At 30.6% G+C, this 17,516-nt stretch overlaps 2 protein-coding genes across 8 annotated transcripts in view; one reads left to right on the top strand and one right to left on the bottom strand.

The window, feature by feature from the left end:
* The window catches only part of LOC114333175 (uncharacterized), a 412,711-nt gene that overhangs the window by 174,888 nt on the left and 220,307 nt on the right, over nt 1-17,516 (top strand). The window lies entirely within an intron of this gene.
* The window catches only part of LOC114333172 (paxillin-B), a 289,103-nt gene that overhangs the window by 65,192 nt on the left and 206,395 nt on the right, over nt 1-17,516 (bottom strand). Inside the window, exon 1 of one of the 6 annotated variants that reach the window (XM_028283019.2) lies at nt 15,374-15,535. The exons of the other annotated variants lie outside the window; for them this stretch is intronic. Coding sequence (XP_028138820.1) covers nt 15,374-15,376 — 3 coding nt within the window. The 5' untranslated portion in view covers nt 15,377-15,535. Of the gene's footprint in view, nt 1-15,373; nt 15,536-17,516 lie in introns of those variants that run through there. 6 annotated transcript variants of the gene reach the window in all.

The following is a 17,516-nucleotide window of genomic DNA, read 5'->3' as shown; positions in this document are numbered from 1 at the left end:
TCCCGTTTGCGTTAATTTCCTCTTTTTCAATCACGTTCTTTCAATTAATCTAGAGATCATCTTCATAGTTTTTGGCAACTTTGTCACCATAAGCTGCATACATATGCATGTTTAGACAAAGTGACCGTGTGCGGTCACATACTATCATATTATTGTTACGGTAATCTCATTTAATAAATAAATACCTAAATCAGTTTAATATAAACTCTAAATCAAAAAGCAGTTTAAGCTTTTCTGTGATAAATAACATGAAATTGACATCAACATTTATGATAAATATAGGTACACGACAAACAGGCCCGGCCCTAGGGATTTTGCCGCCCCCTACCCCACATCGTTGGGAGACCCATGACTCACCACTTTCTGTCAGAGATCGCCATTTCCACTTTATTCGAACGATACACGCTTAAAAACACCTATTAAACATTTTCATGAAATTTTACTACAGTACTATAAATTAACACGTTTTAATGTCCAAAAACTCACTATCCATATATTATGTACATAATTACACACTTACTTTGTTAAGTAGCACTCTTCTTACCTTGGCACGGGAAAAGTCTTTTAATAATTATCCAAGATCCAGGGACTCAGCTATTTCGTGTTCAATAGAGATTGTCGCTAGAGCGCTCAAATGTGCTCGTAAAAATTTTTTATTAGTTTTAGTTTTGAAAAGCTTCTCTCTCCATGTTGTTCTGAAGCTATTTTCTTGTGGCATTTTTACAATTTTAACTATTTAATGGGAAATAAGCCACAATATTATTAAAAAATTATTTTTATTAACGTTTCGAAGCCCAAATCGGGTACCGTTGTTTTTTTTTCTTTTTTTTTTCTTCTCTCTCCAGGGGCCACTGTCATTGGTAGGATTCAGAAAATCCTCAAAGTAACACTAAAGTTGATTGCGAAATTAAAATCATAGTCTCCAATCATTTTCAGGGTATCTAAAAGTGTACTCTTGGGCTTCACAAACGGAGAAAGTACTTTGCGTTCATCTTTTAGATCAGCATAATTTAGATCTTTTGACTAATTTAAAAATCAAAAGTTAAAGCATCACATAGCTTAAAACATTTATCTGATAAATCACTAGCCGTCATATGTATCCTTAATTTGGTTTATGTCGTACAAAAACTCAAAAATTTCACCATGGCTCTTAATTTGCTTAATCTGCCACTTAATGCATTAACGGTTGTGTCTGTAATTTTTACATAGAAGATGACGAATAGACGATGAATAGATGCTGAGAAAAAGTTGCAAATTGTTGTCACTAAGGAAAAGAAAGAAACTGCAAACTGTGAGGCTTTAGCAGCATCGTTCACTACTAAGTTGAGTGAATGGCTAGAACATATGACAAAAAGTTCTTCCCTTTCATGTTTGCCCCATTATCATACCCTTGCCCTCTTATAAATATCTTCCAAAGGTATTCCCAGTTCATCCAGTTTTTTGCAAAATAACTTTAACTCCCAAGCCAGTGGTTTCCAGTACAGACAGAAATCCAAGAAAATGTTATGCCATTTGAACACTTTGTGAACAGGAACCTAAATCGACAAAACATACAACAATAGTCATCTCTTCCACGCCAGAAATATCAGGTGTACAATCTAAAATTATGCTATAGCACTTTGCTGATTTCAAAAAGTTTTAAAATTTTATTTTTGGTTTGGTTATGGAGGAGCTAAATAATTTCGTTTTAAATACGTTTTCCCAAGTATTGACGCTGCTTGCTACTACCATTCGTTGTTCTCCTAATGTGCTCTTATAAAACTGAATCAAATTTTCCAAAGAGCTCAACAAGCTTTAAAAAATTACCATTGTTGTGATGAAAAAGTTTATCAGAATCGCCCCTCAATGGAAGACATCGTCGTGCTAAGAACTGTATTATTGATATAAGTCATTCTATTACATTTTTCCAATGATAAGTTTCTGAATTTAGAACTTTTAGTGTTTCTTTGTGTATGGTTTTGCCCAACTCTAGTCTATTTGCTAGTTCTACCCACCGTCGCTGTGACTGTAGATGAGCTGGATACTTAGTGTGTATCAAGTTGTGTAAGATATTTATGGACAAAGCTTCACCCATATGTTTCCAATTATTATATCCATTTTCAATACATTTAATTGTAAGTGAATATCAGTGACTTATGATCCCACTATTCTTATACGTTGAAGAAAAAGGCAGTGTTGTTGATTTCCCATCGAATGAACCTTGCAATTATTGTTATTGTTTCACTTATTTAATTCTCGTTTTTACAGTTGCATTTTTGTCGCTCCTGTTCATAATACTGGTTTTTATAATATTAAAAACGTAATTTATTATTTCTTCAATTTCAAAAATTTACTGTCCTCTAAAATTTGCGCCCCTAAATTCTCCGCACTGGGAGGCTGCCCAGTTCGCCCACCCCTGGGGCCGGGCCTGACGACAAATGAAAAATTGACACAAACCCCCGCTATCTTTTTTTATCAGCTATCTGATTTAATTTCAAGTCAGTATTTTATTTTTGTTTGTGTGAAATGTTCATAATAATAATAATATAATATAGATTTGATTACAGAACAATTTTCGTCATATAGCATGGATTTTGTTTTGTATTTTAACTTTTCCGCTTCTTCTTGTTCAATATTGATTATTAGTCTGGGCTGATTATCGGAGAATAAGCCATTTTTGGGAAAAGTTATTTACTAGCAATTTTATTGCTGAAATCGAATCTTATGATTGTATATATTAATAATATAGGTATGCAAAGTCCGCAGATAGTGTGCTACTTTTTTTATAAACAAATTGGCGCCCGAAAATCGTGATTTTTTCAATTTTTGCTCTATAACTCCAAAGATTTTAACTTTACACCAAAAACACTCAAATAAAAATTCACCGTAATAAAATTCTGCATAGAGACGTGTTTTTTACGATTTACTTCGACGAAAACTTTCCCCGGAAGAAGCGGGTTTTTCCAACAAAATCTTTAATTTTCAACTAAACTTTTAGATAAGTAATTGGTAATCAATAATTAAATAACTTGGTAATGTAAAAGCCCTTTTCGTATAAATTATAATTCCAGAAGCCAATAGAAATTGAATGAACAGTTTAGCAGCAATTGAATTATTAATTAAAAATTTGCGGTCGCTATAATAACGACAATAATTATGATGCATAAGAATAACTATGATTTTTTCATAAAAAGACACTATACCTATCTAATTTACTTTACAAAATTGAAATTGGTCTATTTAAGCGGCCTCAGGAATATTTTAAAATTAAAATGAATTTTTTGGCTTAAAAACAAATAGAATATCTCGGGAAATATTAAACTACATTAAATTGTAAAAACGGTATTCGAAAAACAGCAGCAGGACGCTTCTTTTAAAAGAAACAACATTTAATTATGATGGGTAGTTCCTGAGATACAACCGGTCAAATTTGACCGGAATTTACGGCAAAGTTATAAACAATAGGATCATAATTTTCAAACCATCACCTTTTATATTTGTCCTCTTTCTTCACACCAATTTTCATATCCTTAAAATACTCATAACATATATTATTATAATAAAAACTATCGATAATACGTGTGAAAATTGCCAAAAATAGCAAAATTCCAATCAAAAATTAGGTTGGAGAAAATGTAACCCTCAAAGTTCAAAATCGGTATACGTTAAAAAAAATGCATTTTCTCGGCTTCCCATGGATAAATTTCCTTCATTCTTTTTTTGTTCCCAATTAACTCGAGTAGAGCCATCGAACTAACGCATTATTAAATGTCAAACTTGCTTTTGTTTTGTTATAATAAATTAATTTATTTATAACACAAAATTTTAATTTGTTTAAATAAAAATTGTTTAAATAATTATACAACTTTCAAATGAGAACATTTATGTTTTTAACTTTAAAAGGTACACTTGTAGTAAGTTTATCTAAAAAAAAGCCTACAACTGGAAGAAATATGTAGTTTTCTGTTCTTATAAATAAATTAATCCATTATAACAAAACAAAAGCAAGTTTGACATTTAATAATGCGTTAGTTCGATGGCTCCACTCGAGTTATTAGGAAACAAAAAAAGAATGAAGGAAATTGCTCCATGGGAAGCCGAGAAAATGCATTTTTTTAACGTATACCGATTTTGAACTTTGAGGGTTACATTTTCTCCAACCTAATTTTTGATTGGAGTTTTGCTATTTTTGGCAATTTTCACACGTATTATCAATAGTTTTTATGATAATAATATATGTTATGAGTACTTTAAAGATATGAAAATTGGTGCGGAGAAAGAGGACAAAAATAAAAAGGTGATGGTTTGAAAATTATGATCCTATTGTTTATATCTTTGCCGTAAATTCCGGTCAACTTTTACCGGTAGTATCTCAGGAACCACTCGTCATAATTAAACGTTTTTACTTTTAAAAGAAGCGCCCTGCCGCTGCTTTTCGAAAACCGTTTTCACAATTTAATTTAGTTTAATATTTCCCGAAATATTCTATTTGTTTATAAGCCAAAAAATTGTTTATAATTTTAAAATATTCCTGAGGCCGCTTAAATATTCTAATTTCAATTCTATAAAGTACATTAGATAGGTATAGTGTCTTTTTATGAAAAAATCGTAGTTATTTTTATGCATCATAATTATTGTCGTTATTATAGCGACCGTAAATTTTTAATTAACAATTTAATTGTTGCTAAACTGTTCATTCAATTTCCATCGGCTTCTGGAATTATAATCCATATGAAAAGGTCTTTTACATTACCAAGTTATTTAATTATTAATTAACAATTACTTATCTAAAATTTTAGTTGAAAATTAAAGATTTTGTTGGAAAAACCTGCATTTGCCGGGGAAAATTTTCGTCTAAAAATAAATATCGGAAAAAGTAAATCGGGAAATACACGTCTCTATGCAGAATTTAATTGCGGTGAATTTTTATTTGAGTGTTTTTGGTGTAAAGTTAAAATCTTTGGAGTTATACAGCAAAAATTTAAAAAAACACGGTTTTCGGGCGCTATTTTGTTTATAAAAAAAGTAGCACACTATCTGCGGACTTTGCATACCTATATTATTAATACATACAATAATAAGTTTCGATTCCAGCAATAAAATTGCTGGTAAATAACTTTTCCTTGTATTTTGCTAATTAGCCCAGAGTATTATACATAATGTGACATTGGATACTTTTACATGATTTTATAACCGCAGATTTAGTTTTCATAATAGTATGATTTATTTTATTCCAACTATCCATTTATATTTTTGATTTCCTGCACCTACATCTTTCCAAATTGCACATTGTTACCATTTTGTTCATTTTTCATTTAATTACCTTCGTAAATCATGTTCTTGTAGCACGTTTTTCTTATTATTTTTTAATATAATTAAATTTCATTAAACATTTTATTCTAACGGAACTTTCCGAACTAAACAGTTGTTTTGATTAGGATATTGTTGCATTTACCTAAAAATTCATGAATCCTGAAAGTTGGCATCGTTTCAGTCTATCTCTATGTGCTTACAAAATTACGTGGGATCGTGAGAGAATCGTGTGCAACAAAACTAAAATAAATCTAGAAAATTATACAAAAAATGCCTTGGCAGGCAAATCTCCTTTTATGAAGATTTTCTTAGATTTTCTGTTTAATATCAGATGCAAACAATTATATATTTCTAAATATAAATCAAATTCTAATAAAAGGGTAATGTATAGGGCAGGGGTGAATAATTAGTGGCAGCAGTTCTTTCAAATGCTGTTTAGTTAATACTGATCGGTGTTTGGATTTAACAAATTTTAAAGTAGAATAAAAATTATTCACTTAGTAAGTTGTTTCGACTATTTAAATAATTCCGACATTTTTTAATTCTGGTTCAAATGTCCAAAATTCAGTAATTGGCGTCGACTTTTAATAGTAGTATATTTTCATTTTTGAGCTTAATCTTTTTCTTGCATCTGTATTAATTCTCTAGATGTTTTTGGGACATAATTATTATATTGGAAATGGAATATTCACATTGAATTGTGTTAATTTCAAATGGATGCAGAAAAAATCAAAAGAGAATTTAAAATAGTTCATTGACTGAAATGTCTATTTCGGAATTCCGTCAATATGCTTTCTGGCTTTTTTTAGATACTGATTATTTTTTGATTGATTGTTTTTGACTAGATTGATTTTTTCTTGTTTGATATTCGAACCGATTTAGTATTGGAAATCCTAGAATCGAGACCAAGTAGCACGACAAGAAACATAAAAAGACCTCAAAAGAGATGGGTAGATAACATAAAACCAGTGGAAGACAAACCGTGGATAAGGTTGGCGCAAAATAGAGAAAGATGGAATGGCAGCAATTTAGAGAGAGTTACATTCAGGAGGGGAATGAAAATTTTTAATCTAGGTTACAAATTATTATAGTCGTAGTAAGTGTGATACAAATCGGTCTGAAGACGGACGATTACTGAATTTTAGGTCGAACCCTGGTTTATGTTCGTTCGAATAGTTTTCGATGTCTCACATTATTCTTATCTTGGATGAAATTGGAATTTGTTACAACGTTACATTTGGTCTTTCATATTTGTTGTCAGCAATTTAACAAAATTTCTTTATCTATTATTTAATATTTTTAAATCTTTTGATAATAATGTTTTAAAATATTTCTTTCTGTTTTATTTTTTAACCTTGGTTTAGAACCTTTAGCCACTTTTTAATGGCCCCCGTACACATTTGCACAACTAGTTGGACAAATGAGTTGGGACAACGTGTACAGAACTACTTGGCGTAACTTCGGGCCTGGATTGATTTCCAACGTTGGGCTACAAACGGAATGTTTTCGGTTTGTCGTGAATCAAAGGATCACCACGAAACACCAATGCAGACGGCAACTTCATTAACATGTAAACACTGCTCTTACTCTGCCCAACTTATTGGCTCAACTCATTGGTCCACTAGTCCAAACATGTACTGAGGCCTTAAAATATAATAACACAAAAATGAAAAGGAACTCGGGTACATTTATAGAGAGCCACAAATAATGCTTCAAAGAGTCGCATGTGGCTAGCAAGCCGCATTTTGACCAACCCTGGTATAGGGTATTCAAATATAAATAACTGCACTCAATATTCATTGATCTGTAAAATGCCTTTATCACATTAAAAAACAAAAGAGTCTCAACTGTTATATCAAATATCTTGAAAATAAACTACAACATAAACTTTTATGTTCTAAAAATTGAACTTCGTACATACATAGAATATTGTTACCCATTTGAACGACGGACTTGCTATTAAAAGAGTATCACATTTTACGGGTTAGTAAACAAGAACACAAATACTTATATCCGAGCTACATCTTGCATTATATTAAAAACAATTTTTTATAGACTCGAAAATGAAAGTTAATTTTATATCGATCTTGAGAGAAAACAACAAAATGTTAGGCCATATAACTTAAAATCGAGATATTATCACGGTTGGTTTCAGTTGTATCTTGTATCAGTTACATTACAAACAAGAGTTTTGATTTCATGATTGGATATCATGGAATGTATGTGTATCAATCATTTTATCATTGCCGGCTTACAGGAACATTTTTGTTAAAAGTTGAGAATACTTTTTTAAGATTTTTTTAGGTAAAATACTAAAAAATTAATAATGTCATGCTCAATTTATCAGTCTAATTAAAATAGATAATATTTACTTATGAGATCAAATTAGATTATTGGGTGTTTAAAAAATAGGTTTAATTATCTTTTATTATATGGTACAGTCGGAAAAATGAAAGAATACCCATCAACGATCACATCAATCACTTAGTTTGTATTTGCTGTCTTTTTCTATAAATAACAAACGTTTGTTATAAAAAAAGATAGCAAATACAAAATAAGTGATTGATGTGATCGTTCATGGGTATTCTTTCATTTTTCCGACTGTATTTATATTTAAATAAAATAAATAAATTTACAAAAGTATATATTGATTCCTAAATTGAACTAAAAATTCCTTTTTATTTATTGAATAAATATCTATTCGTCAATATATTAACATCATCAAAATTCTTCAATCAATGTGATAACTGTTGTCCCTATGTCATATTCTCTGTTGCTTCTCCCATATATTTGGGTATATGGGTATACCTTGTTTACACATGTCCTTTATCATTAGGGCGTTCCTTATTAGCAGTTGGAACTTTCGATAATAAATTTGAAATGAAGCCAGGTTTGGTTAGAGTTTGTAACTAAGTATTTTATATAAAAGGTGAGACTATTAAACCAAAAACTTGTATTTATTAAGAGTTACTAAAAAGTTTGTATTTGGAATACTATAACTATAATAGGTACTTGGTGAATACATATTAGGAATAGTTGTTTTCATGTGTTTTCATTTGTAATCCAATTAAAATACCCTCTGTGTATAAGAATAAACAGAATTCGTGAATAGTATACCAAAAAGAACCTATGTACCAAGTTTCAAGGCTCAATGTATAAAAATATGAGAACAAGAAGCAGATGACTTATTAACCCCAAATCGGAAGGCATGTAAAGCCGTTGGTCCAGACTAGTGATGTGGGAGGGAAGGGATGCGGCATACGGTGAAGTAGATGGGCTCGGCAAAAACGCTCCATTCAATATGGCGGAACAACTCTTTGGTAGTATATTCTGCTCTATATAAAATATACAATTATAAAATTATATTATATTATATAAATATATAAATAATTAATAATTTTAATCACTAATTAATAACATATTCCATATATAACGTATAAAAACCTGCCCGTCGCCATATTGGATGTAGGACAAAAGTGTCAAATCAAGTGGTCCCATTTAGTAAATACAAAATCATCCCTTATGTCGTATCCCCTCTCTCCCATATCACTGGTCCAGACTAAGTAAATGGTCGTTTATCATGTCAGGGGCCCTTGCTCTACCTGAAAACTTTAACACTAGCACTAGACAAGACCTTAGATAAAAGATTAAATGAACTTTACTTTTTTTTTCAAAACCTAGGACTTTTCTATAGAAAAAATAGAAAGCATTAGAATAAAAAAAAATAAAGAATCTGCGTTACTCTTTATTACACTATTTTAATTTCCATTATTCGTTAAAGCGTTTAAAATTTTTGTAAATACAGTAAAACCTCTGTTAACCGAAATAATTGGGGGGTAGACCATTTCGGATAACAAGAATTTCGGTTAAAAATAACATTGTTTTTTGTATTCTTCTTGTATCAAATGACACAGTATTGGAGAGATATAGCTGCAAAACATTGTAGTCAAAGGATAATCCAAAAGAAAATAGAAGATTTCATAAAAAAACACTCTTAAAAATGTTCATTTTCCTTAATTTTATTGCTTTTTTTACATTTATTTTTTATTCACGAAAATATTGAAACTGTCAGCCATTTCGGTTAAACGATGTTTCAGAAAGGTTTCGGTTAACGGAGGTTTTACTGTAGACAATTATTCTAAACTGACGATTTTTCTCAATATATTAAATTCTCATAACGCTCTTGTAGATTGCGCTTGCCAGTAATATAATGATAATTTTCAAATTTGTTTATATTATTAGGTCTAATCATTACTATATAAATATTTTGTAATAATACAATCCGACCTTGTTTTAATGTAAGTAGGTAATACTGATAAAAATGATTTCATAGGTGACTCATTTCTAAAATTTAGTACGCTGTATAAATTGGACCAGCATTTTGTGTCTAATTTTCCACGCCCACTAACATCATTTCGCCGATTGGTACAGATATTGTATAGCACATTTTCATAAATATATAGGTATATACAGGGTGAGTGGGGAATAACGCACCAAAATTTAAGACTCTATAATATACGTAAAAATAATTAAAAATAACTTATATGTTGTTATTCGATTTTCATTTGTTTCCGAGATACGGGGTGTTGAATTTTTTCTTACAAACGGACGATTTATTTATTACTCTAAAAACCGCTTGAGGTGTGCCAATGAAATTTGGTCGGTTTTAAGACGTCGTTATTGCGCATTTTTGACATACAAGAATTTTATATTCACCATTGGCGCGCGAACGGGTAATAGTCTGAATTTTTTAAAGATAAAAATGGTATGTTACTGAAATATTTCAAATTAAAAATATTCCTTCAATTCCTTGTTCAATTTGTGACAAAAACTCTATCTTTTTTTTTTCATGCGACGCTTCGTTTTCATGCAAAAAATAAAACATCTTAACGCTTACAAAGTGTTTGACGAAGTTTCTACGAGTATGTGAATGTGTAGAAACTTATTTCGAATACTGTGTAAGCGTTAAGATATTTTATTTTTTGCATGAAAACGAAGCGTCGTATGAACAAACGGGAAGACAGATTGTTTGTAAAAAATTGAACAAGGAATTAAAAAATAATTTTTAATTTGAAATATCTTAGTAGCGTAAGACTCATTTGCACACCTCAACCGGTTTTAGAGCAATAAATAAATCGCCAGTTTGTAAGAAAAATTTTAACACCCCTTGTCCCGGAAACAAATTAAAATCGAATAAATAGTCCATTAAAATGTTACATTTAGGTTGCATTTCTTAGAGGAGTCAATTTTATTTTTTTAATGTGTAGGGGGGTTCAGTAGAAGCTTAAGTTCAAGTTTTTGGGGTCGCCACCCTTGTCCCCCGGCCGCCATATTGGAAAAAGGGGTGCAAAGGGCTTTCGCGCTGTATCTCCTAAACTAGCAATCCTACAGACAATTTCATTATACATCAAATGTAGCAAATTAAATTTTCTACTACATATTTTATATCTATTACTTTTTATCGTCAAGTGATCAACAAAAAAGTTATACACAAAATATGAGAAAATTTTGTAAGAAGTTTCCTTTTCGAGGTTATAACTTTTTTTCCGTTCATTCCATAATAAAATAATATCATAGCGATTTTGTAGAGGATTTTTCAATGAATAATTTTCACTATAAAGTTGTTTACTTTCATTTATTATCTAGGTTTTACAGCGCTCCAATCTTGACCAGATTCTCGAATTCTCATAGGAATACATTAAAAAAAATTACTTTTCTATCTATATATTAGTCGAGCGGCAGCAATCGTTATGCCAACCGCGAAAATCAAATTTAAGCTGAATGACCAATTTTAGTCTATTTTTACATTTTCGAGGTCGCTGAATCCGAATATGAAGTTTATTTTTATTTAGCTTTGGTGGAACATGTTCAAAAATCAAATTTTATACAAAAATGCCGAAAATCAGTTTTGATGATTTTTCAAATTTACCTCGCTTTATCTTTGGTCACTGTAAATATTTCCTTTTGAAAATTTTACTGTGTCATCTTTGAATTATGTAAATAACAATGGAATTTTTCCAAATTGTTTAAACACATTAAAAAAGGAGTTGTTAGTTTTTAAACATTTTATCACCATATTTCGTTAGTTTCATGTTTACTTAAAAAAGTTGAGTGACAAATTTTTTAGTTTATAATTTTAACCAATACAACAATAAAATATAATTCATGAAGAAGTTTTTGGGAAAATTTTAAGTCAAAATATGCAATAGGAAAAGAGTTATGTTACTTCATAGACAAGCGGCACACCCCCAAAAACGCTTGTATCTCGAGATCCTGACCACGGTGTGGTGAATGGCTAATTTTGATCATACTTTATGATTTTGATATCAAAAATTCGTTTTTTGCTCTTCTTAAGAATTTTGTATTTTGCGGTTGCGTCATTCTTCTTCTGAACCGGCAAACAACTTCTTGGGCCTTTTCTATATATGCCTAGGGTTATAAGTTTTATAGTGGGGAGAAAGGTCAAAAACAGATTAATAATAGCAAGGAATGTTAAAATCATAATTAATTGTATGAATAAAAAATATGTATAGATTGAAAAGTAAGCCTAACTTTTTTTTTATTGTATCCCTATGAGCATTCGAGAATCTGGTCAAGTTTGGAGGGCTGTAATACCTATATAAATAAATAGAATTAGACAACTTTATAGTGGAAATTGTTCGCTGAAAAACCCTCTACAAAATTGCTATAATGTTATTTTATTTTAAAATAAACTGAAAAAAAGTTATAACCTCCAAAAGGAAACTTGTTAAAATTTTTTTACATATTTTTGTTTATATATTTTTTCTTGGTCACTTGACGATAAAAAGTAATAGAAAAAAAATTGTAGAAAATTTAATTTGCTACATTTTATGTTGAATCAGATTTTCCGTAGGGTTGGTAGTTTACGAGATATAGCGCGAAACCCCTTTGCACCCCATTTCCAAGATGGCGGCCGGGGGACAAGGGTGGCGATCCCAAAAACTTGAACTTAAGCTTCTGCTGATCCCCCTACACATTAAATAAATAAAATTGACTCCTCTAACAAATGCAAGGTATGGCTTAAAAAATGTAACATTTTAATGGGGTAAACAACATGTGAGTTATTTTTAATTATTATTACGTATATTATAAAGTCTTAAAGTTTGGTGCGTTACTCCCCACTCACCCTGTATATAGTAATTTTTTTATGTAGTAGGTATCGACCATATATTATTTAAAATAATCCTGGTATATTTCAGGTTCTATCGGTCTGAAATAATTTAAAAAATTCTATTTTTTTTTCAAATAAAATATTGCAAACTGGTTTTTGGCGTCAATAGAAGTGCACTACAATTTTATTGAAACGAAGATATAAGCAACATAAAATTGCATGCATAATATTTACTTACAAAGGTGGAATTATGAACAAATAAACAAGACAAACATACACTAAGCACCAAAATTAACGCACCACCTTAAAAATTTGACATTTTTGATGTCTTGTATTTTCTAAACCTGTTGTCCGATTTTAGTCATTTTTTTAATATGTTATAGCTTTATTCTTCAAGAATATCGATGTACTAATATTATGGCTAAACGGATAAGTGTCATTGTATACCGGGTGTAACAATGATAGTGTGTTTTTTCCTCAAAGTTTGGAACACCCTGTGGAATATTCTGGAGTATATAAAATATTGAAATTAAAACTCAACTGTAGCCTTATGCTTTCTTAACATTATGCTTTTTGACTCATTAGCTTATGTTGGATAATAAAAAAGTTAGGTGTTTTAACAACTAGCAACGTTCTTCATCAATACAGGGTGTTTCTAAATAAGTGCGACAAACTTTAGGGAGTAATTCTGCATGAAAAATAATGACCCTTTGCTTTATAAACATATGTCCGCAAATGCTTCGTTTCGTAGATACAGGATGTTGAATTTTTTCTTACAAACTGACGATTTTTTTATTGCTCTAAAACCGGTTGCGATATGCAAATGAAATTTGGTAGGTTTAAGAGATAGTTATTGCGCATTTTTTGGCATACAATTAAGAATTTTATATTCACCATTGGCGTGCATACGGGTAATATGACCGGCTAATATGACCCGTATGCACGCCAATGGTGAATATAAAATTCTTAATTGTATACAAAAAAATGCGCAATAACTGCCTCTTAAAACTTACCAAATTTAATTTGCATATCTCATCCGGTTTTAAAGCAATAAATAAATCGTCAGTTTGTAAGAAAAAATTCAAAATCCCTTATCGGAAACGAAGCAATTGCGGACATATGTTTATAAAACAAATGGTCATTATTTTTTTACGCAGAATTACCCCTTAAAGTTTGTTGCACTTATTTAGAAACACCCTGTATTGATGAAGAACATGGCTGGTGGTTAAAGTACCTAACTTTTTTATTATCCAACATAAGCTAATGAATCAAAAAGCATAATGTTAAGAAAGCATATGGCTATAGTTGAGTTTTAATTTCAATATTTTATATACGCCAAAATGTTCCACAGGGTGTTCCAAACTTTGAGGAAAAAACACACTATCATTGTTACACCCGGTATACAATGACACTTATCTGTTTAGCAATAATGTTATTACATCGATATTCTTGAAGAATAAAGCTATAACATATTATAAAAATCACTAACAGGTTTAGGAAATAGAAGACATCAAAAAATGTCCCATTGTTAAGGTGGTGCGTTAATTTTGGTGCTTAGTGTATTAGTACTACACTACTTGTAGAAAATCAGACTAACGATTTTTAAAATAAAATAGGTTAAAATACACATAATATGTATCACCATAAAACATACATACATTAGGATGTATGAGTGTCTTTGTATAGATCAAATAAAATTGAATAGGTATACGGTAGATCAATTTAAATTAAATAGATTGCAGAATATTGTAATATTTATGTTACTCAATTGGTTAGTATTTGCTTTATAATTTATTACATTTTTTTGTTTTGGTAATGTAATATATTTCGAGAAACAGGCTGTATTAAACGTATTTACTGATTGTGAGATTTCAACATTAATCAAATCGGTGACCTGTGTTGATGAAATGTTCGACAACAGCGCATGTGTGTTTACCTTTTTGGCAGTTATTTTTTCCTCGCGATTTACTATGGGAAATATAAAGTCGTCCCAGGAACGCAACTCATAAATATTGGCAATGTCATTTTAAAGTCATCTAGTAATAGCATAAACTATGTCTGAATTGTCAATATGAATGAGTCACATAAAGTTAACTTGGAACATTTTCTTACCAAGCAGCAAAAACAAAATTTGTATAGATTATTATTTTTTTTATTTTCATAATGATTTCCTAATTTAAAATCGAAACTCAAAATAAACCTAATTTCAAAGTAAAATTGTGGCCTATTCCCAACTAAAATAGTAAATTGCATTAAGTAAAATATTTCAGAACAATACCAAATACAAAATATAGCGATATATTATAAATTCTATTAAAAAATAAACCGCGTATTAGACCACAACATTAGTCCAAATTCTGTTACAAAACTGTTAGAAGGAACAAAAATTATCAACATGGAAAAATTCAAAAACCATAACCTTCAGAAAGGGGTTCACAAAACAAAAGTTAATTAAATTACGCTAGATGTAAAATATGGATCTTTAAATATTAAAATAATATAAGAGCTGATAAATTACCGGCAGCACAAATCATACGTACTTCAAAATACTCCAAATATTGACAATATCGTAAAAATGTTTAGGGTTTTAGCTTGCATCGGCGTTTAACCATTAAATTGAAAAAATAAAATTGTTCCCTATTTTTCAAGAAAAACATTCATGAGATTATAATATACTAGAGCAGGAGTCTTTCTAGTATATTATAGTATATAATATACTATAATATACTATACCGCGCAAAATAATTCTAGTAATACCTTTTTGCACGGCCCGCCAAAACACCAAATTATAAGAAAAATCAACAAACTTGCGAATTTGTGGCTCGAAGTTTGTTGATTTATCGTTTTCAAAATTTTTGTGTAAAATAAATGAACACATTAACTATTTTAAAATCTTTACATTTTCTAACGAAATCAATCACACAAACAAAAAATCATAACTTTACATACCATTTTGTGATGTTAATTTCCGATATCCCCGATAAACTCTCCGCACAAAGCGTTCAAACTGAATAATAAAGTCAAAATTTGATCGAACTGGAATCGCGATCAACAAAAAGAGATAACACTAGTTGAGAAAGAAAGAGGGAAAATCGTAGGAAAATTTGTTTTTTGTCAAATCGAAGTCTTAGATGTATTTTTAGATATATGAAATTTTAAACTGGCGTAACTCTAAAATTTTAAGTGGGTATGAACCGCTACTAGAATGGAAATTATGAGTCACCACTTTTGTTTATTAACAATATAAAGCAACAATTTTAACAGTTTATCGATGAAATATAAATTTTATAACCAAAAAACATTAAATATTACTCACCATGAAGTTTGCGCCACAAGCCGAAGGCGAGTGTCGTAATTATTAATCAGAGTGGGGAATAGCCATTACATGCTAGCAGAATACTATATTCTTTCTACGTCCTTCTTTTTTATTAGTAGAAAAATTATTGTAGATACTTTATACATTTAACTATTTTGGCTGCTTATACAGTGAGAGTATAAAGTCCTACTACCTCTGTCAACTCGTTAATTTTAAAAATTAAACACAACCGCTGGGATACGTCGACTTTTAACTTGTTCTAATATCAAAAGGTATTAAGAGTTAGGTATTTCGATGAACCCCCATGACGTGTCAGCCACACTCTGAATTTTGTAAACAGCAAAATGACACTTCATTTGAAAGTTTATCAAAATTGTTTCTGTTTTTCTTTAAAAATATAGTTTAATTAATAACTTTCAAAGTTTGTGTTTATTCAACATTTACATTTTCATGATTATCTAGAATTTATGTTTAATATTCCATTTTGGTTATCATTTAATGTTTAATATGTTAATATTAATAGTAACATATTTCATTATAATGGATTGTAAAAAAAAACAAAATTGTCCTACGCGAGAATGGAACTCCAGTCATTTGCGTGAAAAGTAAAATAGACAGTAATAGACGTAAAGATAGCCACGCTTTTAGTGATGTCAATCGAAAGGAGTATATCGTCGCTTAGGCCGCTTGCACATGGGTCGATCGAAAACACGTCTCAAAGTTAGCGAGCCTTGCTCGTCTTGTACGAACCCTGCGGTACAAGCGATTGTTCTACGCACACTAGTCGATTAAGTTTCCTCACATCTTGCAGTCAGTAAGAACGTATTTTTTATATATCAACCAAAACGACTATTTTGATCTGTGAAAAGTACGGTATTGTTACATTTTTAGTATAATTTGTATAAAATGAACATTGTACAATTGATGGTATTTTTCTACTTCCTAAACGAATTTTATAATAAACACCTAGAAACAGAAGTTCAATTTTTTTAGAATTTTATATTACAAACAATATATTTCTACAAAGCCACTTCAAACATTCACCGATCTTTAAAAATAACTAAAATAAACTTAGCTCCATGGCTGGAAACGTGCGTCTCACTCGAACTTTCTCGTGCGCTACCGATCGCAAGGGACGAGAGTCGTACAAGACGAGGAGATTTTCAATCCTAAACGCCCCGTCTACGGAGCTCAATGCCACAACGAAGGAACGGGGAGTAGATCTACGCGACTGGAATTGAGTCGACTACTTTGAGCTTCGACCCATGTGCGGACGCCCTTAGGATACAAAAGCTTATAACTCATAACCCACAAATGGGTTTTTGTACAGGAGGGTAAAAAAATCAGTATCTGCATGCGAAAATCGTTAGACCTAAATGGAGAATTGTTGATTTAATATCAAGATAGTATTAATACCTCCTGAGGAAAGCAAGCTTTTGCATCTTAAGCGACGATATACAGGGTGTTTCATTGGGAAAGTAACATACGTTAAATGCAGAAAGAGGACTCTTAGGCGGTCTCAAAAATACCATACTTAATGGGTCTTACTCCATTAATAACAAAGATACTGAGTGTTTTATCTATTTTGCCATTTTATTAATTGGTTCATAACTTCTTAACCACACTGTATATTTATTTTATATTTGGCACGCAAATATCGTTTAAAGTGTACAATAAATTAAATTATTTACAATTCTAAAAAATCCAGGTCCGGATTAAAAAAATTGGAAAAATATTCCAACCCAAAAACAACACCCTGTACATTATATTTTTTTA

This window comes from Diabrotica virgifera, chromosome 5 (genome assembly GCF_917563875.1).
Source record: "Diabrotica virgifera virgifera chromosome 5, PGI_DIABVI_V3a".
Taxonomy (NCBI): Eukaryota; Metazoa; Arthropoda; class Insecta; order Coleoptera; family Chrysomelidae; genus Diabrotica; species Diabrotica virgifera.
This window is presented reverse-complemented; position numbering and strand designations above follow the sequence as displayed.